Here is a 25848-nt window from a genome sequence, read left to right as displayed (position 1 = left end):
TTTTCCACAGTTTCTGTTTTACTTGTCTACCAGCAGTGTAAAAGTTTCCAATTTCTCCACAAACTTGCCAACATTTGTTATTTTCTCTGTGTGTGTGTGTCTTTGTCTTTTAATAGCCATCCTAGTGTGTGTGAAGTGGTATCTCATCATGGTTTTGATTTGTATTTTCCTCATGATTAATGATGTTGAGCATCTTTTTATGTGTATGCATGTGTTTGTGTGTTGACTACATATTATCTTTGGAGAAATGTCTATTCATTTAGCCATTTTTAAGTTGGGTTGTTTGTCTTTTTGTTGAGTTGTGAGAGTTCTTCATCTATTCTGGATACAAGTCCTTTATCAAATATGATTTGGAAATATTTTTCCCATTCTATAGGATGTGTTTTCATTTTCTTAGTAATGTCTTTTGATACACAAAAGTTTTTATTTTAACGAAGTTCTTTTTATCTATATTTTGTTGCTTGTACTTTTGGTGTCTACGGATCTGTTGCCAAATGCAGTGTCATGAAGATTTACTTCTGTTTTCTTCTAAGAGTTTTATTATTTTTTTAAGCTTCTATAAGTAGGTCTATGATCCATTTTGAGTTGATTTTGGTATATGATATGAGATGGGGTCCAAGTTCATTCTTTCTGCCTATTTGGGGTCCCTGGAATTTTGATAATATTACATTGACTCTAGATCACTTTGAGTATTATTGCTAGCTTAATAATAAATCTTCCATGGATGGGTGTGGTGGCTCATGCCTGTACTCCCAGTACTTTGGAGGCCGAGGAGTATCACTTGAGCCCCAGGAGTTCGAGATCAGCCTGGGCAATATAGTGAGACTCTGGCTGTATTAAAATCAATCAATCAATCAGTCTTCTGTTTCATGCTACTATTTAGCAATGTTTTGTAGTTTCAGTATACAAACCATTTACTCCATTGATTAAATTTATTTCTAGGTATTTTATTCTTTTGGATGCTGTTGTGATTGGAATTGTTTTCTTAATTTTCTGATTATTCATTTCTGGTGTGTAGAAACACAATTGGCTTTTGTGTGCAGATATGATACAGCTTTACTGAATTAGTGTGCTAGCTCTAGTAATTTTTTTGTGGGATCTTTGAGATTTTCTGTATGTTGGGATATGTCATATGTGTGTAGATAAATTTTATTTCCAATTTGGGTGCCTTTCTTTTTCTTGCCTAATTGTTCTGGCTAGAACTTCCAGTACAATGTTGAATCTCAGTGGTGAAGGTCGGCATCCTTGTCTAGTTCCTGATGTTGGGGGAAAGTCTGGTTCATATAGTCTTCTGTCTCATGAAGTCAGAGCTTATCAAAGCATGGTCCCTAGACAGCAGCATCCACACCACCTGAGAACTTGTTAGAAATACTCATTCTTGGGGATTCCCTCTAAACTTTCCAGTTCTGACACTGTGCGGAGTGGGGCCTAGCAATTTGTATTTTAAGAAACGCTTTAGGTGATGTGGATGCACATTGAAGTTGAAGAACCACTGTAGCAGAGTTCGAATTTCTTTGAAGTTAGTGTCTGTGCTTTATTTTCTTTGTATTCCTTTTAGTTCCCTTGTGGGATTAATCAGTGTTGAATAATTAAAAAAAAAAAAAAAAAAGAAATTCAGAGCTAACCAAAGTGCCTACATTATCTCTTAGCTTGTGTAAGAGTCTTGAGTCACTATGAATGGTTAGAGATTCATCATTAGACATTTATGAGATTCATTAGAAGATCTCACATTTTGTATGCAGTATTAGACCCATTGCAAACAGCTTAAGTGTACTTGTATTTAGACAATTTGTTCTGATAATTACTTTCACCATTATTATCTGTTTACCTACTAGCTGTGGCCTTATAGCTACTTCTGCCAGCAAGAATTTCTGTTCCTCAGCGATTTAAAAAGACGGAAGGGTCACTTTTATAGGATATATTGGATTTTATCACATCGTTATTTCATCTTTGCCTTATTTTCTCATTAGTTTTATCTTGCTGTGTTGTGATATCAACTCCTTTGCATCCTTTTTGAGCAAGACGATATTTAAATCAATTAGGAAAAAATGTAATCTATTGCAACTAAGGGCTATTGTTGAAAAATAGCCATTTAGTCATATAAGTACCAGTTTATAGACAAGTCCAATAATTATATGAATTCATTACCTGTTTACATGTATTACATGAATACTCAGATGATAAAAATACCATTTAAACGTGCCTGAAATTATAATATAATTGATTAGTTTATGGCTGATCTTTTTCTAAGACTTGTTTTAAATGATGATTTATACCCTGGATTCCCAGTTGCCACCACTTTGAGATTTCCAAACTTTATTTGTAATTCATCTAATTAGTCTAGTTCTGTCTGCTCACAGAATGGGTGAATGTTGTGAAGATAGCGTCTGAGATGTGTGAGCTCTAGGTCAGTGGTTCCAACTGTTTTGGCACCAGGGACTGGTTTTGTGAAAGACAATTTTTCCACGGACTGGGGGTGAGGGAGACTGTTTCAGAATGAAACTGTTTCACCTCAGATCATCAGGCATTAGTTAGATTCTCATAAGGAATGCCTGCATCCCTCTTCAGGATAGGGTTCGCTGCTGATTAGGAATCTAATGCGGCTGCTGATCTGACAGGAGGCGGAGCTCAGGCAGTAATGCTGGCTTGCCCACTGTTCATCTCCTGCTGTGCAGCCCGGTTCCTAACAGGCCACGGACCACTATTAGTGGTTGGGCACCCCTGCTCTTGGGGATCCCTGGTAGCAGGGAAGAAATAGAGGATGAGGCAGAATGATCTTGCAGCCCAAATAGAGGATGAGGCAGAATGATCTTGCAGCCTTGGTGCGGGCTCAGGAGCTCTCCAAGAGCTTGTGTGGTCCTAAGAATACAATGTTGCTGGTCTTTCCTTTTGTCTCTTTGATGTATGAATACTGTCATAGAATCATTGCATTAATTACCATTGATTGAATAATAAAGGCTCTCCAACGTTTCTGGTTCAAGGTTTAAGTAAATGAAAAATAAACTCATTAACAAATGCTAGCAGACTTTTAAGACTTTTAGGAACTTTAGGAAGAGAAATTAGTGTTTTAATTAGGGAAAGATTACAATAATATTGGACATTCTCAAACACAGTTGAGCAGAGATAGTAAACTCACAGATTGGGAAATAAATGTTTAGGAAGACAGTAACTTCTTTTCGTACCACTATGGTGAATGAGATTTTATTTTGCTATCTTTTAAACTCCAAATTGCTTATAGTTGTAATGGTTTATTTCAGAAAGGAGAGGAACTTGGGGTTCTAAGGCAAGGTAGAGTTTTGGAAACTATTAGTGCATATTTATAAATGTCCTTTGAAATAGTTTTGATGACAGTGACAAAAGGGGGAACAAACATGTTAAAGTCATTTGGCTACTCTTGAAATCAAGACTGTGAAAAAAACCTTTTCTAGCTGTAAATCACATACTTGTCCTACATTCTTTAAAGCATTTTACACAAATGACTTTAACAGTTTTAGGGGTCATGCCTAGGGTTAAGAGACTATTTGCATGGTAAACATTTTGGTGATGAAAAAGCAATACTTTATTGAGGTGGTAGCACCTCTGTTCACACTCTGTGAAACATTTTATTTTTACCTAATGAGGAAGGATTGTTCCCTAAGTCAATGTTGTACCAAGTGTATACTTGTTAATTTTATGTTGCATGGGTATGGACTATTAAAAAGCTTTAGTACTTGTAATAGTAACAAAAAAATTTTTAAAAAGCAACCAAAACTATCAATAAAATTATAAAAAGCATTGTAAAGAATAATGATAACTAGTAACATTTTGATGAGTGATTATTGTGCCATGCACTGCTCTAAGCGCTTTTGCACATAATGAATTTAATCTTTAAACCTGACCATATGAAGTAAGAACTGTTATTCTCACTTATGACTATTAGGAAGTAAGGCTCAGAAAGGCTAAGTGAATTGTTCAGGGTCGTACCACCAGTGTGAATAGTGAGCTGGGGAATAAAACCAGGCAGACCACGCTCTTAACATCTGCTGCATCGAGCTGTGTACATCAGCCCTTGAATTTCACAGACAGTGCTCAGGATGGCGCAGACATCCCATTGTTTATGATTTATTTTTAATGAATCAATTAAAATACAAATATTGAGTAAATACACAACTCTCTGTATGGCTATGTCAAAAATGCTGAAGCTGACGGGAAAAATGGTTTTGGAAACCAATGCCTTCAGCGATTGGTGGATGTATTCGTTTAAATTATACTTAAGAATTAAATTGGGTCATGCAGTGATCCATTTTTATGCCATTCTCTTCTTTTGCTGTGTTTATTTTTTACAGTTATAGAGATGATCAGATAGTTTAGTGATTTGGTGTATTATCCATGAATTTGGATTGAATGCTTGGCACTTGGAATGTTAGATAAATATACAAATGTTCTTCCCTGCTCCTGTTTTCTTTCCTATTTCACAGACTTGTTCTTATGCTCACCAGTGTCCCTGTCCCTTTTTTCCCTACTGAGTCCTCTCCTGTGAAGTGGTCATAACACTGGTTGTACTGTGAAGTGAAAGATCCATTGTATGCACATTTAAATGCAGCACTGGATGGCAGGATCTGCCTTTTGCCAAATAAAGTGTTGTATTTCTCTTGGTTTTTGTTCCAGCTGAGCAATTTTCATTGCTGACAGCACAACATACATTAGGATAAAGCAAATAAACAATGCAAGGCACTTGGAGCCAGGAAGTCCCATCTTGGACTAGAAACACAAAGTTTTTCTATTGACATTTGGGAGGAGGGCTGCTAAATAGGCGAGCCAGCCACCAAATAGAAAACCAGTGGCCATGAGGTTCTTGCACTTCTAGGGAAACCATTTGTTTAATCGTTAGATCTTTGAAAGGTGTCCGAAGTTGATTTTGATGTAACAGCGGCCAGTTTCTTTGTAATTAAATATTAACTCAAAACTATATCTTGGGTAATTGTTAACCTTGCCATTCGTTGTTTGCCTTAGACATGTAATTAACATTCATTGAATTTAGCTTTTTGTTGTTGTTCACGTCTTTTATTAACTCATACACAATTGCTTGTCTTCTGTTTTTAAAAACGTTTTTGGGAAGACAGAGTCTTGCTCTGTGCGCAGGCTGGGGTGTGGTGGCTTGATCATGACTTACGGTAGCCTCGACCTCCTGGGCTCAAGCCATCCTCCCACCTGAGCCTTCCAAGTAGCTAGGACCACAGACACGCTCCACCATGCCTAGCAACTTTTTAATTTTTTGTAGAGATGGGATCTTGCTATGTTGCCCAGGCTGGTCTCAAACTCCTGGGCTCAAGTGAGCCACTGCGCCGAGCCTTGTCTTCTGGTTTGTTGAAGCAGTAAGTCAGACAATATTTGCTACAATAATGTCTGTCAAATGTTTGTGACTGGCCATAAAAACTCCAGCACCACATTCATCTGAAGGACACTGCTAGTGAAGGCCACTCATTTTGCTGTTGTCATCTACCTTATCGTATCTCAGGATATCCAGCTTAATCTTTTTCTATTATGTTTGTTCTTCTTGGGAGTGGTATGACTACTTCTATGAAGTCCCAACACATGATGAAGAGCGGACTCCTTTTGAATGTGTAGTTAAGACAGAGTATGTTCATCTTTCAGTTGCTTGCCAGCAAAGATCAGTCTCTGCTGATCAGGAGAAATTCCTTCTTTATTCTGGATCTTGGCCTTTGGATTTTCTGTTGTGTCCAAGGGTTCAGCCTTGAGAGTGGTGCTTTTTCTGTAAGGACTTTTACGAAAATCTGCATTTTGGTCGTGGTTCCATCCCAGATGGTGGATCAGAAAGCTGAATTTCCTATTTTGAAACAAATTTCTTGTTAATTTAATGCTTTACTTTGAACAATCCAAGTAAATTTGGCATTCATATTTTTAATAGTTCCTTATTTTAAAATATGATCTAGGCCTGATGCGGTGGCTCACACCTGTAATCCCAGCACTTTGGGAAGCCGAGGTGGGTGAATTACAAGGTCAGGAGTCTGAGACCAGGCTGGCCAACGTGGTGAAACTCCGTCTCTACTGAAAATACAAAAATTATCTGGGCGTGGCGGCAGGCATCTGTAATCTCAGCTACTCAGGAGACTGAGGCAGGAGAATCACTTGAACCTGGGAGGCAGAGGTTGTAGTGAGCCTAGATTGCGCCATTGCACTCTAGCCTTGGCAACAAGAGCAAGACTCCGTCCAAAAAAAAGATCTATTTTTTCCCCCTGCCTTATTCAGTTGGTTTGGAATAATTTAAGGATCTCTTCTATTTCAAATTATGGCATGTTACAGTAATTTATTAAAAATGATAATCTAACTGAAAATCATAAACCCAAAGTCTGTAGGAGCTTTTTAAACCAGAATAGAAAATAATTTTATAATTGATTTGTTTAAATATTGATTAATTATACATTCTTTTAAAGGCCAAATAAAAAGAAAGAAACTTTTTGCCCCACTCTGTTAGACTGCTATTAACTGAGCAATCTTGGTTTATGGAACTTGAGGTTTTGGGAATCATTAGATATTTATAAAGATACTTATAGTTTTGGGCTTTTTGTTTGTTTTCTTTGAGTTGTATAGTTGGATAATTCCTTTTCATTTGTGGTTTCAGGTTAGCTTTAAGGCAATATATACCAACTTTCGAAGAAAGATTGTCAAAGTGATTAATTATCTTCAGTATGGATAGTACATTGAAAACACTGATTATTTTGAATAATGCATGTTTCTTCAGCTATTAACATCTGACTCATCTCTTTTAGGACCTGCTGAGGTTCCCATGATGTCACCCAATGGATCCATTCCTCCCATTCATGTGCCTCCGGGTTATATCTCACAGGTAATCCATTTGATGGACTTCTCTACTCACTATGGACACTACGTTACTCCAACAGAGTATACGTTGAGGCTTCAAAGCCATATTCCAGGAGTTAATTTAGGTATCATAGTGCTAGATTTGCCATCATTTTGTGGCACCACATGGTATTTCTTGTGTTTTGCCACTTGACGTACTGGAGAGCCAGAGAAAAGGAAACGTAGAAGGCCTACTAGACTGTCCTCTGGCAAGTGGCGTTTTTATGTTTGATTGATTGGTTGTGATTTCTTTATGGAGTCTCCTGCTTTAGAAATTTCCTTCCACCTGTGATACAACTTTCTGGAAGAAAATTCATAGATTTAGTTAGTTAACATATTAAAGGAGACATAGCTCACATAAACAGGGCCTGCGTTCTGTTATAGATGGAAAAAAATGGAGTTCCATTGCTCCACGATGTGGCACCACCTGGGCTTGGTGAATTACTGAGTATGATGTGAGAACTTGGCTGTTTGCATTTAAATTTCTCTGAGGTTTGGTTTTCTAAGTAAAATGATGGTAATAGGAATCTCAGAGATCTATTGGAAGCGTAAAAAAGCTTAAAGGATGAAGTTATGTTCCTGTGCCTGAATGAGGTATAAAATGTTTTGCATGGCTGGAACGTTGTGGACATCTGTATATACTTTAGATTTTGTCCTAGCCTCAGCACAATATACAAATCTCCTGTTTCTGCATAGCTACCTTTCCAAATACCTAACAAACTGTTTTGCTATCTTTCTGCCTTTTTTGTTCTTCCTACTTAGCATAAAATGAAAAATATTTACAATTTTACTCTCCAGAGATGATAATCACTGTGCTAACGTTTTTTGGATTATATCCTTCCAGATGGATTTTTCTTTTCTTTACTCTTTCTCTCTCAGCCTCTGCTTTTAAAGTGGTTTAAAAATATGTAATTTTCAGTTTTTAATGATTTTGCTAGGATGAAAAATTGGCAGCTACATAGGAAAGTTGCTGAAGCAGAGGCAGGAATCAAAGATTTATCCTTCTCTGATATAAAAACTTAACCGTTTCTTCATGTGTAAGACATATCGCAGCTACTATAATTTCATTTTTTCCATCCTTTTTTTTTTTTTTGTGAGCCAATTTGACTTTATTTATTTATTACATAGCCAGATTGCTGGCCAGTTTTCCTGCTGTTGCAAATAAATGACTTATTTTACACAAGTCTTTGTAAATAAGAATCACTGGAGGGAGGATGGGGTGTAGAACAGGCTCTTCCAGCAGGGATACAAGATGATGGATCACATTCACACCCGCAGTCAGTTAACAGAAAAGAACAAGGAATGTAGAATTCCATTATGTCTCCTGCTCATTTATTTTGAGGACATGTTTCATTCCATTGAACAGAGTACAGTTCTCACCACTGGGACGGCAAAAATAACACCTCCTTTTATGCTAAAGGTCCATTTATGGAGTACCAGTTAAAAATTGAACATTCTACTGGAGAGAAGCTTCAGTGTGCTTTTTCTTGCTAGTAGTATTGCTGGGGTTGTATTAAATGCAAAAATATTTGTTGCATGTACTACGAGAAATGAAGAATTTTTGACTTGGATATAGTTCTGATTCTGGAAAACTGTAGAAAATCCAAATAGAAAGAGTAAAAGTAGAGCTGTAAACTTGCTTGTATGAAACTGATGATGGAAGCGTGTTGACGTTCTTTCCCAGCTGATAGTTATGGCAAAATATGCTAGACAATATTGGAAAAATAGTTAAAATGGAATAATTTGAATTGAGAAAGGGAAAGAAGCAGTCTGTAAGGCATGTGAATGACTAACTTCATTTCAGTTGGGCTCTGTGACCAGAAGATGGGTGCAAAGTTAAATGACCTTCAATGATAGTATTATATCTTTTATGACATGTTACAGTAGAGTATCTGAAAAAGATTGTTAATATGAAGAAAATAGAATTGAGAAGCCAATAGGATGTGTACACAACATCATCTTCAAGGCTGGCAGTACACACACTTCAGTGAAATGAGGAAGGCGGAACCAAGTATAAAATGTCTTAGTTGTCTAGTTATCACCAAGAGATAGGAGCAAAATACATTGTTGTCATGCAGTTGTAGAAAGAAAGAAACACACACACACATACACACACACTCTCCCCCTGCAGGCTGGACATATGTGAGTTGTGCTCAGTACTAATCTGTCCCTCTGCTAGTTAGTTCTGTACAGTTATCCCCACAGTCCTCTTCCTAAAATACACATGACTTTCTTGTTCAGGTCTAGAGTTGGTTGCCATTACATACAAATGTAGTTAAAGTTCTGTAGCATGGTGTATATGATATCCATAACACTCAACACTGCTTACCTCTCAAGAGGCACCTTTACCTGTCACCACACGGTCTATATGTTAAACCTCTGTTCCCTAGATATCTGGAGCCTCTTTCCAAATAAACACTTTCATGTCCATTATTTCCCCCTTTCTCTGGAATACTCCAGAGCCTTTCTTTGACAATTCTGTTGTTCTTTTTGGTGCCTCTCCTCAGTGTGACCCTTTTAGAACCTTCATCACAGAAATAGTTGTTCTGTTTTTTCAGCATCTGTGATTCTTTTCCTCCCTGTCGTAGAATACAATGTGTATTTATAGTCATCTCCAAGAACTCATATTGCCTCATGGGGATTGTATCTCAGCATCTAGAATACTGCCTGACACAAAGTAGGTACTTGGCTAAATGTTTTTAAATGTAAATGATTGTCTAAGCATAAGTAAGTACAGGAGAGATTCACATATATTCTTCAATGATTTGCATGTTTAAAGAGAGTAATATAATGCTTAATAGATGGAAAATAATATGAGACTGATCTATACCTGCAAAGAATGAAATGTTCTGAATGTGTTTTTAAAAGAGAGAGGAACGCCAAGACAGTTCACTGGAGAAAAGAATAATCTTTTCAATAAATGGTGCTAGAAAAACTGGATATCCGCATGCAAAAAGAGTGAAGTTGAACAGCTACCTTACACCATATGCAAAAATTAACTCAAAATGGATTATAAACAGAAACCTAGGAACTAAAACTATAAAACTTGAGATACAAAATTTTATAACCTTGGATTAGGTAATGGATTTGTATATGTGACACCAAAAGCATGAGCAACAAGAGAAAAAAATAGATATATTTGACTTTATACAAATTAAAAATTTTTGTGCCTCAAAGGACACCGTTAAAAAGTAGAAAGAGGCCTGGGACTGTGGCTCACACCTGTAATCTCAGCACTTTGGGAGACCAAGGCAGGTGGATCATTTGAGGTCTGGAGTTCGAGACCAGCCTAACCAACATGGTGAAACCTTTTCTCTACTAAAAATACCAAAAAAACAAACGAAAAAAAACAGGTGTGGTGGCACATGCCTGTCGTCCCAGCTACTCAGGAGGCTGAGGCAGGGTAATCACTTGAACCCGGAGGTGAAGGTTGCAGTGAACCGAGATTGCCCCACTGCATTCCAGCCTGGGTGACAGAGCGAGACTCCGTCTAAAAACAACAACAACAACAACAACAACAAAAATGGAAAGAAAATTCACAAAATGGGAGAAAATATGTACAAATAATATGTTTCAGAAAGAACTTGAATCTAGAATATATAAAAACCTTATAACTCAAGAATTAAAAAAAAAATAATTTAAAAGTGGGCCAAGGACCCAAACAGACATTTCTCCAAAGAAGATATACAAATGGCCAATTAGAACATGAAAAGATGCTCAATATCATTAGCCATCAGAGAAATGCAGATCAAAACCACACTGCAATACCTTAACATGCTAGAATTTCTACAGTCAAAAAGACAATAACAAGTATTGGCAAGGTTGTAGGAAAAGTGGAATACACTGTATGTGTTAATGTAAAATAGTACATCTGCCTTGGAAAACAATCTGGCAGTTCTTCAGATGGTTGAATAGAGAGTTGCATATGACCCAACAATTGCACTCCTAGGTATATACCTGAGAAATGAAAATATATGACCACACAAACACTTGTACAGGAATGTTCACAGGTGCATTATTCATAATAGCCCCAAAGTGGAAACAACCCAAATGCCTATCAACCTATGAATAGGTAAATGTAATATAATATTTCACACAATGGACCATAATTCAGCCATAATGAGGGATAAAGAACTGATACATGCTAAACTATGGATAAACCTTGAAAACAGTATGCTAAGTGAAAGAAGCCAGACATAAAAGCCACATATTGTATCATTCCACTTATATAAAATGTCTGTAATAGGCAAATTCATAGAGACAAATAAATCAGTGGTTGCCAGGAGTTGGGGGGAAGGAGTAATGGGGTATGCTGTTTCTTTGGGGAGATAAAAATGTTCTGGAAGTAGATAGTGGTGGTGGTTACTTAACTGGGACACTAAAACCTACTAAATTGGACACTGTAACAGGATGAATTTTATGTTATATAAAGTAAATCTCAATAAAGCTAGTACAAAAGAAGGGGCGAGGGGAAGACAGTGACACGTCCCAGTTATGAATCGAGAAACAATGGGGCAGCTGGGAAAATGACCCCACTTTGAAGTTATTGGTGGTGGTGGTGATGGTAACTACTATGAATATTGTGCACTGTGCTAAATGGTTTATTTTTATGTCTAGTTTTCACTGTCCCATCTCTACATAATGAGGATGCTGAGGCCCGGGTTGGAACCAGGATTGCAGCCTATGCATTTCTGATTACAGTGACCTCTTTCCCACTATGATGCAATCTCACAGTCTGTGGCAGAACCTTGTCCTGACGGTTTTATTGCTTTCTGGCAGTGTGAGTGTGGGTGTGTGTTGTGCCTACTTATGTATCTCCATTTCTAAAACACCAGCTACTTGTGCATGGTATGGTCTTTATTTATTTACCTTTTTTATTTTTATTTTTTTATTTTTTTATTTATTATTTTTTTTAGACGGAGTCTCGCTCTGTCGCCCAGGCTGGAGTGCTGTGGCCGGATCTCAGCTCACTGCAAGCTCCGCCTCCCGGGTTCCCGCCATTCTCCTGCCTCAGCCTCCCGAGTAGCTGGGACTACAGGCGCCCGCCACCTCGCGCGGCTAGTTTTTTGTATTTTTTAGTAGAGATGGGGTTTCACCGTGTTAGCCAGGATGGTCTCGATCTCCTGACCTCGTGATCCGCCCGTCTCGGCCTCCCAAAGTGCTGGGATTACAGGCTTGAGCCACCGCGCCCGGCCTATTTACCTTTTTAAAAAAATTTTTTTTGAGACAGTGTCTTGCTCTGTCACCCAGGCTGGAGTGCACTGGCGTGATCTTGGCTCACTGCAACCTCTGCCTCCTAGGTTCAAGCGATTCTCGTGCCTCAGCCTCCTGAGGAGGTGGGATTACAGGTGGGCACCACCATGCCTGGCTAATTTTTGTATTTCTAGTGGAGATGGGGTTTCACCATGTTGGCCAGGCTGGTCTTGAAATCCTGACTTCAAGTGATTCACATGCCTCAGCCTCCCAAAGTGCTGGGATTACAGGCGTGAGCCACCACACCCTGCCGATATGGTCTTTAATTGGAAGAAAATTGAAGAGGGAGGCAAGTAAACCAAGATTTTACAGTAATAACTCCAATCTGATTGAATAGAGAAGTTCTTGATTATAGCAGATTTGTTGTATAAATAGCTGAAAGTCCTTTAAAGATAAATTAATAAAATTGGTCAAATCTGACAAAATACAAATGTCATTAATAAGCAGATAATAAACTCCTGAAGTTTAACAGACAGCTGTGGAGGTGCCATCAACATAACAAGCTTTGTTTTCTTAGGTTGAGAAGGGCAAATTGGTGGACTTTACAGATACTGTGGACTTAGGGTGCAAAAACAGTGGAATCCTGTCATTTCAGCTCGGTGGTTTCTCTGATACAGTAGGTTGGGGGAAGTGGTGTGTTTTGTGCCTTATTTTTTAGTGGGATGAGAAGTAGGGGGTTCTTTTCAACTTGAGAGAAAATATAGACCTTTTTTTAAATTATGAGAAAGTGGATTTAGGTAAGCGGGAATTTAATCTTATCACAGTCATCATCTCCATTATGTAAAAGCATTTTTGAGTGTGATTAGAGTTGAAACTGAAGGAGAACATGGACGTTACTTGGAGAGGCCTTCCTTCAAATTCCACCTTGGCTACTTTCTATGTAACTTTGATAAATTCTTTCACCACATACGCGAACACCTACTTGATGGGGTAGAGAGCAGAGTTAAGAGAAGTGTTATGTGAGGTATGGCACTCAGTAAGTAGTAGCTATTACAATGAAAAAGACTGTTACAACAATTCCAATGGAAGTTTGGCAGAGCTTGCCTTCCTAAATACATATTGAAATCACATGATGTGAAGCAAAATTTTCCTTTCATTGTATACTGGCCATGGTTCTCTGTTTTTTAACCTCACCATTAACTTTCTGAATAATTTATATGTAAAAATTTCTTAAGCAGATGCTTTGAGTTTTATTTTCCATGCTTCCATAGCAATTTATGACACATTTTTTTCAAATGTTATAGGGAAAACTTCATATTGACCCAAAGATTTAAAAAGCATATGAAAAGAAAAGTGAAACATCCAAGTTAACATTCTATCATTTGGGAGACTACTCTTCTTTTTCCAGATTAACTGTTGTAATCCCAAAACTTAGTAGTCAAAATAGATATTTTTGTTGTAAGAGTAGAAAGAACAAAAATAGCACATTGGACTGTTTTGGGGATTAATTAATGGGTCAGTACCTATTGAAATTATATATATTTCATTTCCCTTAGCCAGGGAAAGGCAAGAAATGTATTGAAAAATATATTTAAATTTTGGTTTGGTTGGTCATTTGCCAATGATGACTGTTTGGAGAGTTGGCCAGAAAGCTGAAGCCCCTGTGGAGAAACAGTGGGGCCTGTTAGGTGGAAGCCGTGCAATGCTTTTACCCCATTTCACCCAGCCAAGCCAGCTGAGCTATCAACATTAGCCTCAATTGCTTCCCTTTGGTAACTACAGCTGGGGATTAAACCACCGCTTTGTTTCACCTTCAATGTTGTGAAAATGATAGCAGAAAGGCACATGGGGGATTGCCCTGTGCCCTGAGAAACTGAGATTCAGGCCCATTTGGTGGCCAATAAGGGGAACTGGATTCTCTTTCAACACTTTCAGTCTTTCAGAGAAATTGATTTTTCTATAGGAAGTTAGGGAATTGTTCCATAGCGTACAGAGTGTGTGCATGGGGGTTGGTATTGTGTTCCGTGGAAAAGGACATAGTACGTAGGTATCATTTCGTTTCCATTACCAATGGATTTGAAGCAATTTTATTTTTTATCTTGTGGCTTATTTTGTCCAAGGAGCAGTTACAGACAGGGTTGACAATGCTTAATTAAAGAAATATACCAAGGACATCCCCTCCCCTCAAAGTATTGTGCAGGTTTCCTCTTTCGGAGCCTTCTCCCCGTTCTGTACCTTCTCTTTGATTTCTTTCCTTTGTTTCTGTGATCCCGGCATTGTGACATAATAGAACACAGGATTAGTGGGAGGAAATGAGGGCCCAAGCAAGGCTCTACATCCAACTGTCTGTGTGGTTTTAGAAATATTAAGTGATTTATTTGGGTGTATCACTTGTTTACTTGATCATTGTCTGTCTTCCTTTTAGCATTTAAGTCCACAAAGGCAGGGACTTTGTGTGTCCTGTTCAGTCCTGTTCATCACTTGGTCCCTTCTTTCTTGAAAGGTACCCAGCACATAATAGGCATGTATCAAAATTTGGCTATCTGACTGGAGTCATTTTTATCTTGTGGAGGGAGGCAGAGAGGGGAAAGTGAGCATCTCTGGGGTTCTTTTCTGATCTAAAATTAGATGATTCTTCTCTGTTCATATTATTCCTTAACAGGGTATCAAATGAGACTGTAAGTTAGTTTCCAAAAGCAGTCATTACCAAAGCAGTGTGGCACACTCATTGATATTTAGCATTTGATTGACTAGAATGCTAGTTGTCACCTCTATACAAAAATGATAGTTGATTTTCATAGTAGGATTGACACAGTATTACATCCAGAAATGACTTCGGAGTCATTAGTGTTAAATTTGCCCTTTATATTACATTTTATTTAATTGCACAATTATTATAATCTATTTTTCTAAATTAGTAAGTCATATTTGTCATATGTAATAACTTTTTTAAGAAAAACACCTTTTTCTGACCTGTTGGGTAGCAAAACTTTACCACGGTTAGATGAATTTTACATTTCTACACATTCTTTGGAACTCAGTAAGTTCACAAAATTAGAATTATATAATATGGTTATTTTAATCTGTGATAGGTGTTATCTGAATATCTTCAGTATGGATTCTTAACTTTTTATTGTACCGAGGAGCCCATTGGCAGTCTGGGGAAACCTTTTTTAAAGTAAAATATAAAATCCATAGGTACAAAGACCAGGTTTTTCAAAACTGGTCAATTTTTTTTTAAAAAGGTGATACAGTAATTTTTGTGCTGTTTTATTAGCACATTAACAACATCTAGCATCAGATCTGGTAACTATAATAATTTTGAAGTTGTGATGATTATAAAGATTAATATTTCTATAACACTGTAATGTGATATGGAAATGTCACATTTTGTTAGTAACAAAGTCAAAGGTACTGCTAGTACTACTATGATTTGCTGCCTACATTTATAAATCAGGGAAATATAAAATTGCAGTTGGATGTTAGTGAGTAATAAAGATGTAATTTCTGAGATCATGATCCCCTGAATTCTGTTCTTCTTCTTCTTTTGTGGGGGATAAGGGTCTGGGTACCTGGTTAAGGCTCTTGCCCCTATTGGTGAGTAGTAATAGTATGTTTGAAACTTAGAACCATAGCTCTGTTACTGGGAAGGGCCCAGACTGATTTCTTGATTCCTCATGTCTAATCTCATAATCTGAGTGGGATAGTACAGCAGTAGAAAGACCAGGGGTTTCAGAGTATTCCAAACATGGGCTCTACACTGTACAGCTACAAGTGGAGTAACCATGAAAAATATTCTAACTTCAGGCTTTGCCTTCATTTCTGGAAAGGTATAGCTGTATCCTTCCCTGCAGAGATTGTCTGGGCTGTCTCACAGGTGTGAAAGTCTTGAATGGTAACAACTTCTGTTTAAGGAATTATTTTATGTTGATGAATATGCCAGTTGCCTGTTGGGTTAAGTCTGGAAGACCCTGTTCTGTGTATTGGCATCACTGGAATAAAATGGACCTGAGTGTGCCTGAGAAGCCGGAATGAAAAGATGATGGGTAATGGACAGGCACTGCAGATGCCCACTGGGGATAGCTTTATTCACATCTCAGAAGCAGCTCAACTGGGCACAAATAAAGCCATCAAATGTCTACTTACTGTTAGTCACCTAACAAAGTCTGTCCCCTAAAATAGCATTTCTGTTTAATCTGAAATAATTATTTGATCCATTTAGTATCGACTGAAACTCAATGGATGGAACTTTTTTCACTTGTCCAGTGTTCCTATGTGCCACACATTTTTTGGGAGGATTAGATTTGATTTTTAATTTTTTAATTTGGTTCTTTTTGGTATTTAGGTCAGTAATATACAATAAAGTGTGAAAGAAATGGAATGGCATTTCCAGTGAGAGTATCTGGGTATGAATCTTGTCACCCAGTTAGCCCGCCTTAAGTTAATTTACTTAATCATAGCTGAGGATTCCTCAGCTAGAATTTAGGACTGTGATGCTGCTTATGTTAGATCTTCTGAATTTTATGCAAGTCAAGTTCTGTGCCAAGTGTTTTATAAACTATTAAGTGATATACAAATTGTAGGAGTTGTTATTGTCACTTTGATTCTTACATCAAGTTAATATGGTGTTTTGCTCTCAGCATCAGTGCCCAGTACTGTGTTTTTTGAGCCCTTGCTTTGAGATAAGGCCTCTTGGTTCTCTGCAGTATCTGGAGAGGCTTAGCCCTCTAACCAGGGAGGGGTTCCTCTTTGCCCATGGGATTCTCTATTTGGAGACAGCTCTGGGCTATGGTAAAGTAGAGCTGTAGCTAGCTAACTGAGGGCTCATCCTCGGGTCTCCAGTTCATAATATGTGTCTCTTGACCTTGCTGAACTTCCTTCTTAATTTGGAAAGTCTTAATAATTTAATTGGCCCTTCCACTATAGTGTTACATAATTCACTGAAGTAGTTGGATCACAGAGATACCACAGAGATCTGTGTTTGTTTCCATTCTCCTGTCCAACCCTCAAGGGTTACTGTCATTGGACAGTAGCACCTGGAAAGAGCCAGGTGTGTCTGGTAAAGTACTCACAGTTGAGTTCATTTATATATGCCTTAGCTGTGCCCCTGTGCAAGACTTAAAACTTAAATAAGTGTGAATAGAAGCTTGACTTTTTTTCTGAGTGTATAAAAGTGTTGGCATGTACAAAGCCAGTGGAAGGATTGCCATTTTTGAGAGTGTTCTTATACTGATCACCTCTGAAATAAGCCTGTGGGTAAGATTCATGCCCAGAAATGCTGAAGACAAGCACCAGTACCTTCAGTACCTTCAGTACCTTCAGCTGTGATTCTCCTTAACAGCAACACTTGATTTGTTAACTGGAACTAACCCTTCTCCCCTCAAGTCTGTATCATACCTATTGCCTGCAATTGGTGTGTGTGTTAAAAATTAAGCACCTGCTGGGCGGTGTGTGCCTTACAGGCCAGAGGATCGCTTGAGCCCAGGAGTATTGGGCTGTATTACACTATTCTGACAGGGTGGCCGCAGTAAGTTCGGCATTAATGTGGTGACCTCCTGAGAGCTGGGGACCACCAGGTTGCCTAAGGAGGGGTGAATTAGCCCAGGTCAGAAATGGAGCAGGTCAGAACTCCCATGCTGATCAGTAGTGGGAACACGCCCATGAATAGCCACCACACTCCAGCCTGGGTAACACAGCGAGACCCTGTCTCTTAAAAAAATTAAACACCAATGGGGTGGGAAATTTAAGATTTCTAGACATAAATGAGAGTGCTCATAAAAACTCTGGGGACTTTTTGTTCATTCACGAATTACCTGATTAGCTAAAACCTTCATTTTGATCACCTATAAAACAGACAAAAGTAGGTGTTTAGACTTAATCAATAGCAAGAACTGTTTGAGACAGACAATTGGAATTTTCAAGGAACTTGTATTTTTCCTGATTCAGAAGAGGATGTCTATTATCAAGCTGTAAGTACTCTGCAGGATAATCTTTTTTGTTCTTATTTAAAGGACTTTTAGAAACCTAATAACATCACCAGTCATTTATTTTTCCTTTTGAAGACAACAATAATCATGTTCTGTGGCAAAAGGAGCTGGTCCTAAACTTAGAATGATAATGAAAGTTTGCAAACATCAAATATTATTTCATCACTGTTAGCCATTTATAGATGTGAAGAGAAATGAGCTTGAAAAGTACTTTGATGTTTTCAGCCACACTTTTAATCTTTAGATTTGAAAACAGAAAAGGAAGTCTGTATATTAGGGTAATATATTCGATTCTTCCACCATTTTTTAATTTTTAATTTTTTTTTTTTTTTGGATACAGGGTCTTGCTCTGTCACCCAGGTGGAGTGCAGTGGCATGACCTCCCTTGCTCAAGTGATCCCCCGACATCATCCTCCCAGGTAGCTAAGATGACAGGCTCGTGCCAGCACACCCAGCAAATTTTTGTATTTTTTATAGAGATAAGGTTTTGGCACATTGCCCAGGCTGGTCTTGAACTATTGGGTTCAAGCAATCGCCCTCCTCGGCCTCTGAAGTATGGGGATTGCCGTCATAAACCACCACAGCCAGCCCTCTCCCACCATTTTTAAGTCAAGTAGCTTAATCTATAAAATACAATGTTTGACCACTTACTATTATAAAACTCTTTTGTTGCTCCTGGAACATTCCTTTATCCTAATTTTTCTTTCTTCTTATGGTACTTGGGTGTTGGTGGTGAGAGTTGGCAGCACAAGGGGGGTTGGCTAGGGCAGGCACAGACCTTACATTTCAAATCTCTACCCTACTTGAAGAACAAGCTTGCCTTTCCTCTTTTATATTATCTACCATATTCGAAAATGCAGAGGATAGAGTTAGTGCAAATTAGGAAAGTGAGTACCGATGCATTTGTACTCCTGATTGGTGAGTAAAATAAAACTGCTCAGTCTCCTGTAGGATTAAAGTAGAACTTAACATTGGAGATGTTTGATCTTTCTGTGTAAATGCTTGTGATAAAATCATGCTTATTTAAAATAAGATCAGGAATGATAGATATAAAATGAACTGGATTCAGATTTTCTGTGAATTTAGAATAGGATGTCAGCTATTTACCAGAGTTACGGAGAAAAGTTTTAATAATGACATGCTAATATTCTTGGCAGATACCAAATCTAAGCAGGTATACTTAATTCTTTTATTTATTTATTTTAGCTTGCTTTCTTATTCATTTACTCATTTAACCAACATTTACTGAAAGCCTTCTGTGTACCCAGTTGCTTCTGAGGGACTTGCAGCTGGGTGGGAGAGAGAGTGTGTAGTCCAAGCTATAGGGGAGAGGTGAGCACCAGCCTGGTTGGGAGAGTCCTGGATTCTGCCTACCCATCCCCTGAGTCCATGCAGCTTATTTATATCATCAAACCTTTTTCTTCTCTTTGTTCGTTGTTCGCATGCCCACTTTTATCTGAGACATCTTCTCTTCCTGGAATGGCCTGCGAACCCACTTCAGGCATGTTGGCAGCAATGAGAAATTCAGCCTGAGCCTGACTTTTCAACTCATTTGGTCCCAGTTTTCTGTGTCCAGGCAACTCACCCAGTGTTTTTTGCCACCCCGGCAAACTGGCTGCCAGCACATCACACTACGTACATTTGTGGGTTCATATGTGCCACGTGCAGAATCTGTCCGTTTCCTGGCTCATCCTGGGCCATCTGGGGCAGCCTTTTTAATTTTTTTCTTTTGCCTCCTGCCTTTCAAGCTTCTCTTTTGATTCTTGTGGCTTGTAGCCCAGCAAGAGTAGAAGGAAAGAGCTTCAGGAAGTGAGGAGTTTATTAAAATTCCTTTGAAGCATTTCGATTCCGTAAGAGGAACTACCTTTTCTGTTAGCTAAGACAAAAAAAAAAAAAAAAAAAAAAAAAAACCAAAACACCTCAAAAAAATGTTTTTAGGAGATGCAGTTTAGTTCTTTTTTTTTTTTTTTTTTTTTTTTGGTGAGGGACAGAGTCTCTCTGTCACCCAGGCTGGAATGCAGAGACTCGATCTCAGCTCACTGCAAGCTCCGCCTCCTGTGTTCACGCCATTCTCCTGCCTCAGCCTCCCGAGTAGCTGGGACTACAGGAGCACACCACCGCACCCAGCTATTTTTTTTTTCCTTCTTTTTGTATTTTTAGTAGAGACGGGGTTTCACGGTGTTAGCCAGGATAGTCTTGATCTTCTGACCTTGTGATCTGCCCGCCTTGGCCTCCCAAAGTGCTGGGATTACAGGCATGAGCCACCGCACCCAGCCCCATTTTAGTTCTTATGCACAAAATTGATCCTCCTTTACCCAATTCCGCGTTCTTCGGTGTATTACTTTCATTTCCCTAAGCATCATTCTTCTTATTTCTAAAATGGGGATAAATGTAACTGTATGTGCCTCACGGGATTGTTGGGAGGATTTAGTGAAGTGGTAATATTAATAGTAGTAATTGATGAGTAAGATTTTGTTATATTATGTATCAGGTACTGTTTTAGGAACTTAACTCTGCCTGACTCCTTTCTGGTAGAGTGTGTTAAAGTATAGCAGTATTCAATAAGTATTAGTTGTATCCTGAATCCTTTTCACATCTCTTAATGACTCAGGTATCCTAATTTTCAGCAGTTGATTGTTTACCTATTTACTTCTCAATGTACAGCTTCTGTGTAATTAATGAAAACTTTGTGTAAATAATGAAGACTTTGGTGTACACACCAGTATGAAAAATCTTGCTCCTGCAGCATACTAGTTGCACAATTTAATCATGCTGTGCCTTGGTTTTCTTCATCTAAAGCAGGGATGCTGATACCTAATTCTCAAGTGTTAGGGAAGTTGAATGAGCTGGCCCATGTCAAGAAGCTGACAGACCACAGGCACTGACTGATGTCCTTCTCCATCTCCCGTCCTGTGCTGCTCCTGGGAACTCTCCATCTTGCTGTTATCCCCAGGCTGTTTCATTTTGTTTTAATGATTTTCTTGGTCATATTTACAAGAACACTAGTATAAGACAAAGATTCTCTCTGTTGCACATTTTGTGCCTTATTCTCTAGCCACTTATTTTTGTTTCTAGGCTACAGGATAGCAAGAATACTAGGCATGAAGAAGTTTTTTGGTAAACATATACTAAGCTGGATAAAACAGACTTGATAAAGAATCAACTCGGCTTCTCTTTGCCATCAGGCCGAATTTCTTCATTAGCCTGAGCAAAATGGCTCAGTGTTTGTTCACGGAGGCTAAATGCATCACTTTTTAAAAGAGAGTTTTTGTTTGTTTGCTTGTCTGTTTTAAATCAGACAAGGCTTGTAGAACTTAAGGTAGAAGAAAGTGCTGGATTGAGCCTTTGTATTCTGAGGGGCTGTATTAGTTTAGTAGGGCTACCATAACAGAATACCACAGACTGGATAGTTTACACTAGAAAAATTTATTTTCTTACAATTCTAGAGGCTGGAAGTCCAAGATCAAGGTGTCAGCAGGATTAGTTGGTTTCTTCTAAGGCTTCTCTTGTTGGCTTGTAGATGGCCATTGTATTTGTCCATAAAGACATTCACAAGATTGGGCAATTTACATAGGAAAGAGGTTTAATTAGACTCACAGTTCCACATGGCTTGGGAAGCCTCACAATCATGGCAGAAGGCAAGGAAGAGCAAGTCACATCTTACATGGTTGACATCGGACAAAAAGAAAAAGAGCTTGTGCAAGGAGACTCCTATTTTTCAAAACCATCAGATCCCATGAGACTTATTCACTATCACAAGAACAGCACGGGGAAGACCTGCCCCCATGATTCACTTACCTCCCACTGAGTCTCTCCCACAACATGTGGAAATGCAAGATGAGATTTGGGTGGGGACACAGCCAAACCATATTGTTATGTACCTGGCCCCTCCCAAATCTCATGTCCTCACATTTCAAAACAAATCATGCCTTCTACAGTCCCTCAAAATCTTAACTCATTTCAGTATTAACTCAAAAGTCTGGCCGGGCACGGTGGCTTATGCCTGGAATCCCAGCACTCTGGGAGGCCAAGACAGGTGGATCATGAGGTCAGGAGATCGAGACCATCCTGGCTGACCTGGTGAAACCCATTTCTTTTGTTTTGTTTTGTTTTGTTTTGTTTTGTTTTTTGAGATGGAGTCTTGCGCTGTCGCCCAGGCTGGAGTGCAGTGGCGCCATCTTGGCTCACTGCAAACTCCACCTCCCAGGTTCACGCCATTCTCCTCCCTCAGCCTCCTGAGTAGCTGGGACTACAGGCGCCCGCCACCGTGCCCGGCTAATTTTTTGTATTTTTAGTAGAGACAGGGTTTCACCGTGGTGTCGATCTCCTGACCTTGTGATCCGCCCGCCTCGGTCTCCCAAAGTGCTGGGATTACAGGCTTGAGCCACCGTGCCCGTCTGGTGAAACCCATTTCTACTAAAAATACAAAAAATTAGCCAGCCTGGTGGTGGGCACCTGTAGTCCCAGCTACTCGGAAGGCTGAGGCAGGAGAATGGCATGAACCCAGGAGGCGGAGCTTGCAGTGAGCTGAGATAGCGGCACTGCACTCCAGCCTAAGTGACAGAGCCAGACTCCATCTCAAAAACAAACAAACAAACAAACCCCAAAAGTCCACAGTCCAAAGTCTCATCTGAGACAAGGCAAGTCCCTTCTACCTATCTGCCTATGAGCCTGTAAAATCAAAAGCAAGTTAGTTACTTCCTAGATACAATGAGGGTACAGGCATTAGGTAAATACAGCCATTTGAAATGGGAGAAATTGGCCCAAACAAAGGGGCTATAGGCCCCAGGCAAGTCCAAAATCCAGTGGGGCAGTCAAATCTTAAAGCTCCAAAATGATATCCTTTGACTCCATGTCTTATATCCAGGTCACACTGATCCAAGAGGTGGGTTCCCATAGTCTCGGGCAGCTCCGCCCTTGTGGCTTTGCAGGGTACAGCCTCACTATTGACTGCTTTCACAGGCTGGTGTTGAGTGTTTGTGGATTTTCTAGGCATGTGGTGCAAGCTGTTGGTGGATCTACCATTCTGGAATCTGGAGGATAATAGCCCTCTAGGCAGTGCCCCAGTAGGGACTCTGTGGAAGGAGGGGGGCTCTGACCCCACATTTCCCTTCCACACTACCCTAGCAGAGGTTCTTCATGAGAGTGCCACCCCTGCAGCAAACTTCTGCCTGGACATCCAGGCATGTCCATACATCCTCTGAAGTCTATGCAGAGATTCCCAAACCTCAGTTCTTGACTTCTGTGTACCTGCAGGCCCAACACCTCATGGAAGCTACCATAGCTTGGGACTTGCACCCTCTGAAGCCACAGCCTGAGCTGTGCCTTGGCCCCTTTCAGTCATGACTGGAGTGGCTGGGATGCAGGGCTCCAAGTCCTTAGATTGCACCCAGCATGGGGACTCTGGGCCTGGCCCACGCAACCATTTTATCCTCCTAGGATTCCGGGCCTGTGATGAGAGGGGCTGCCATGAAGACTTCTGACATACCCTGGAGACATTTTCCCCATTGTTTTGGGATTAACATTCAGCTCCTCAGTACTTAAGTAAATTTCTGCAGCACGCTTGAATTTCTCCTCAGAAAATGTGATTTTCTTTTCTATTGTATTGCCAGGCTGCAAATTTTCCAAACTTTTATGCTCTGCTTCCCTTATAACACTTAATGCCTTTAACAGCACCCAGGTCACCTCTTGAATGCTCTGCTGCTTAGAGATTGCTTCTGCTGGATACCCTAAATCATCTCTTTCAAGTTCAAAGTTCCACAAATCTCTAGGGCAGGGACAGAATGCCAGCACTCCCTTTGCTAAAACATAACAAGAACCACTTTTGCTCTAGTTACCAACAAGTTCCTCATCTCTATCTGAGACCATCTCAGCCTGGGCCTTATTATTCATATCATTATCAGCATTTTAGTCAAAGCCATTCAAGTCTCTAGGGAGTTCCAGACTTTCCCACATTTTTCTGACTTCTGAGCCCTCCAAATTGTTCCAACCTTTGCCTGTTACCCAGTTCCAAAGTCACTTCCACATTTTCAGATACCTTTTTAGCAGCGTGCCACTCTTCTGGTACCAGTTTACTGTATTAGTCTGTTTTCATGCTGCTGATAATGACATACCTGAGACTGGGCAATTTACAAAGGAAAGAGGTTTAATTGGACTTACAGTTCCACGTGGCTGAGGAAGCCTCACAATCATGGTGGAAGGCCAGGAGGAGCAAGTCACATCTTACATGGATGGTAGCAGGCAAAAAAAGAGGTTGTGCAGGGAGACTCCTGTTTTTAAAACCATCAGATCTCATGACACTTAAATCACTGTCATGAGAACAGCATGGGAAAGACCTACCTTCATGATTCAGTTACCTCCCACCTGCTCCCTCCCACAATATGTAGGAAGTCAAGTTGAGATTTGGGTGGGGATATAGCCCAAGCATATCAGCCATCTTCCTTTGGTGTCTTCATGTAGTGTTCCCTTTGTGCATATCTCTCGTAAATCTCCTCTTGCATAGATACTCTTGGATTAGAGTCTACCTATATAACCTCATTTCACCTTAATTATCTACTTAAAAGGCCCTATTTCTGAATACAGTCACATTCTGAAGTACTGAGTATCAGAAGGTCAACATATGAATTTGGGGACACACTAAGTCAGCCCATGATAGGTGACAGACTGAGAACCTGGCATAATGATCTTTTCCAAGGTTCTGTGCTTCTCTGGAGAGGATACATGAGTGACAATTCTGTTGAGTCATAGAGCTGGAAAAAATTTAGATGAAGAATACTTACTCTGATTTCTGAAGTCACCACACTTCTGCTTTCTTAGCAGCACTTACTAGGACTTAGTCTAATTTTTCTCTTTATATTCTTAGGCTGTGTGGATGAGTCTAACCGTTGAGCACTTACTTTTTCTCGCCTTTGAATATCCAGTCCTTAGCACATAGTATGTGTCAGTAAATAATAGTTGAATTGAATACAGGTGATTCGTCTGCCTCTGGACATTGTCACAATTTCCTCCAGCACAAAAGGAAATGAATTTGTCTTTTCCATAGTCATCTACCAAGACTGAAGGCATATTTTTTTGCCTTGGGTGGTTTGGACTGAATTCTGTCTGATGTCTAAGTTTGACTACAGCGATATATTTATTTATAAACCATCTTTATTAAAGAATGTTATTGCCACCGTTTCCTTAGTTGCCAATTATTTTGTGCATTGTTATTGCTCCTCAGATTTTCTTATTTTGGGGGAGACTTAGGCGTAATTTCCTTAGATGTAGATCAAAGCTGAATTGGATAACTAAAATATGTTGCAATTTATGTTATAGAAAAATGGTAAAAATATTCAGCACATATTTTTTATATTTCTATTTCAGAATTAGTATTTCAGCTTTTTTTTTTTTTTTTTTTTTTGAGTTGAAGTTGGAGTCTCCCTCTGTCGCCCAGGCTGGAGTGCAGTGACGCGATGTCAGCTCACTGCAACCTCCGCCTCCCAGGTTCAAGGAATTCCCCTGCCTCAGCCTCTTGAGTAGCTGATATTACAGGCCCATGCCACCACACCTGGCTAATTTTTTGTATTTTTAGTAGAGATGGGGTTTCACCATGTTGGCCAGACTGGTCTTAAACTCCTGACCTCAGACAGTTCACCCACCTCGGCCTCCCAAACTTCTGGGATTACAGACGTGAGCCAGTGAGCCCGGCCAATATTTCACTTTTTTAAAATAAATCTTTTTAATGATAAGACAGGCTTGGGTTTGTCAAGAACAGGTTTCTAAAAGGGTTTCGTTATGCATGCACATGTAAATAAAAACCTTTTACAAA

The 25848-nt window shown here is 39.4% G+C and overlaps 1 protein-coding gene and 1 pseudogene across 3 annotated transcripts in view; one reads left to right on the top strand and one right to left on the bottom strand.

Moving 5' to 3' along the window:
* The window catches only part of FNDC3B (fibronectin type III domain containing 3B), a 364617-nt gene that overhangs the window by 181523 nt on the left and 157246 nt on the right, over positions 1 to 25848 (top strand). For all 3 annotated transcript variants that reach the window (XM_003894828.5, XM_031663575.1, XM_003894829.4), the window contains one exon: positions 6771 to 6847. In XM_003894828.5, coding sequence (XP_003894877.1) covers positions 6771 to 6847 — 77 coding nt within the window. The remainder of the gene's footprint in view (positions 1 to 6770; positions 6848 to 25848) is intronic.
* Positions 4539 to 5780, bottom strand: LOC110742617 (annotated as a pseudogene).

The sequence above is a fragment of the Papio anubis genome, chromosome 2 (genome assembly GCF_008728515.1).
Source record: "Papio anubis isolate 15944 chromosome 2, Panubis1.0, whole genome shotgun sequence".
NCBI classification, from domain to species: Eukaryota; Metazoa; Chordata; class Mammalia; order Primates; family Cercopithecidae; genus Papio; species Papio anubis.
Note: the sequence above shows the minus strand (reverse complement) of the source record. Positions and strands in the feature narration are given on the sequence as shown.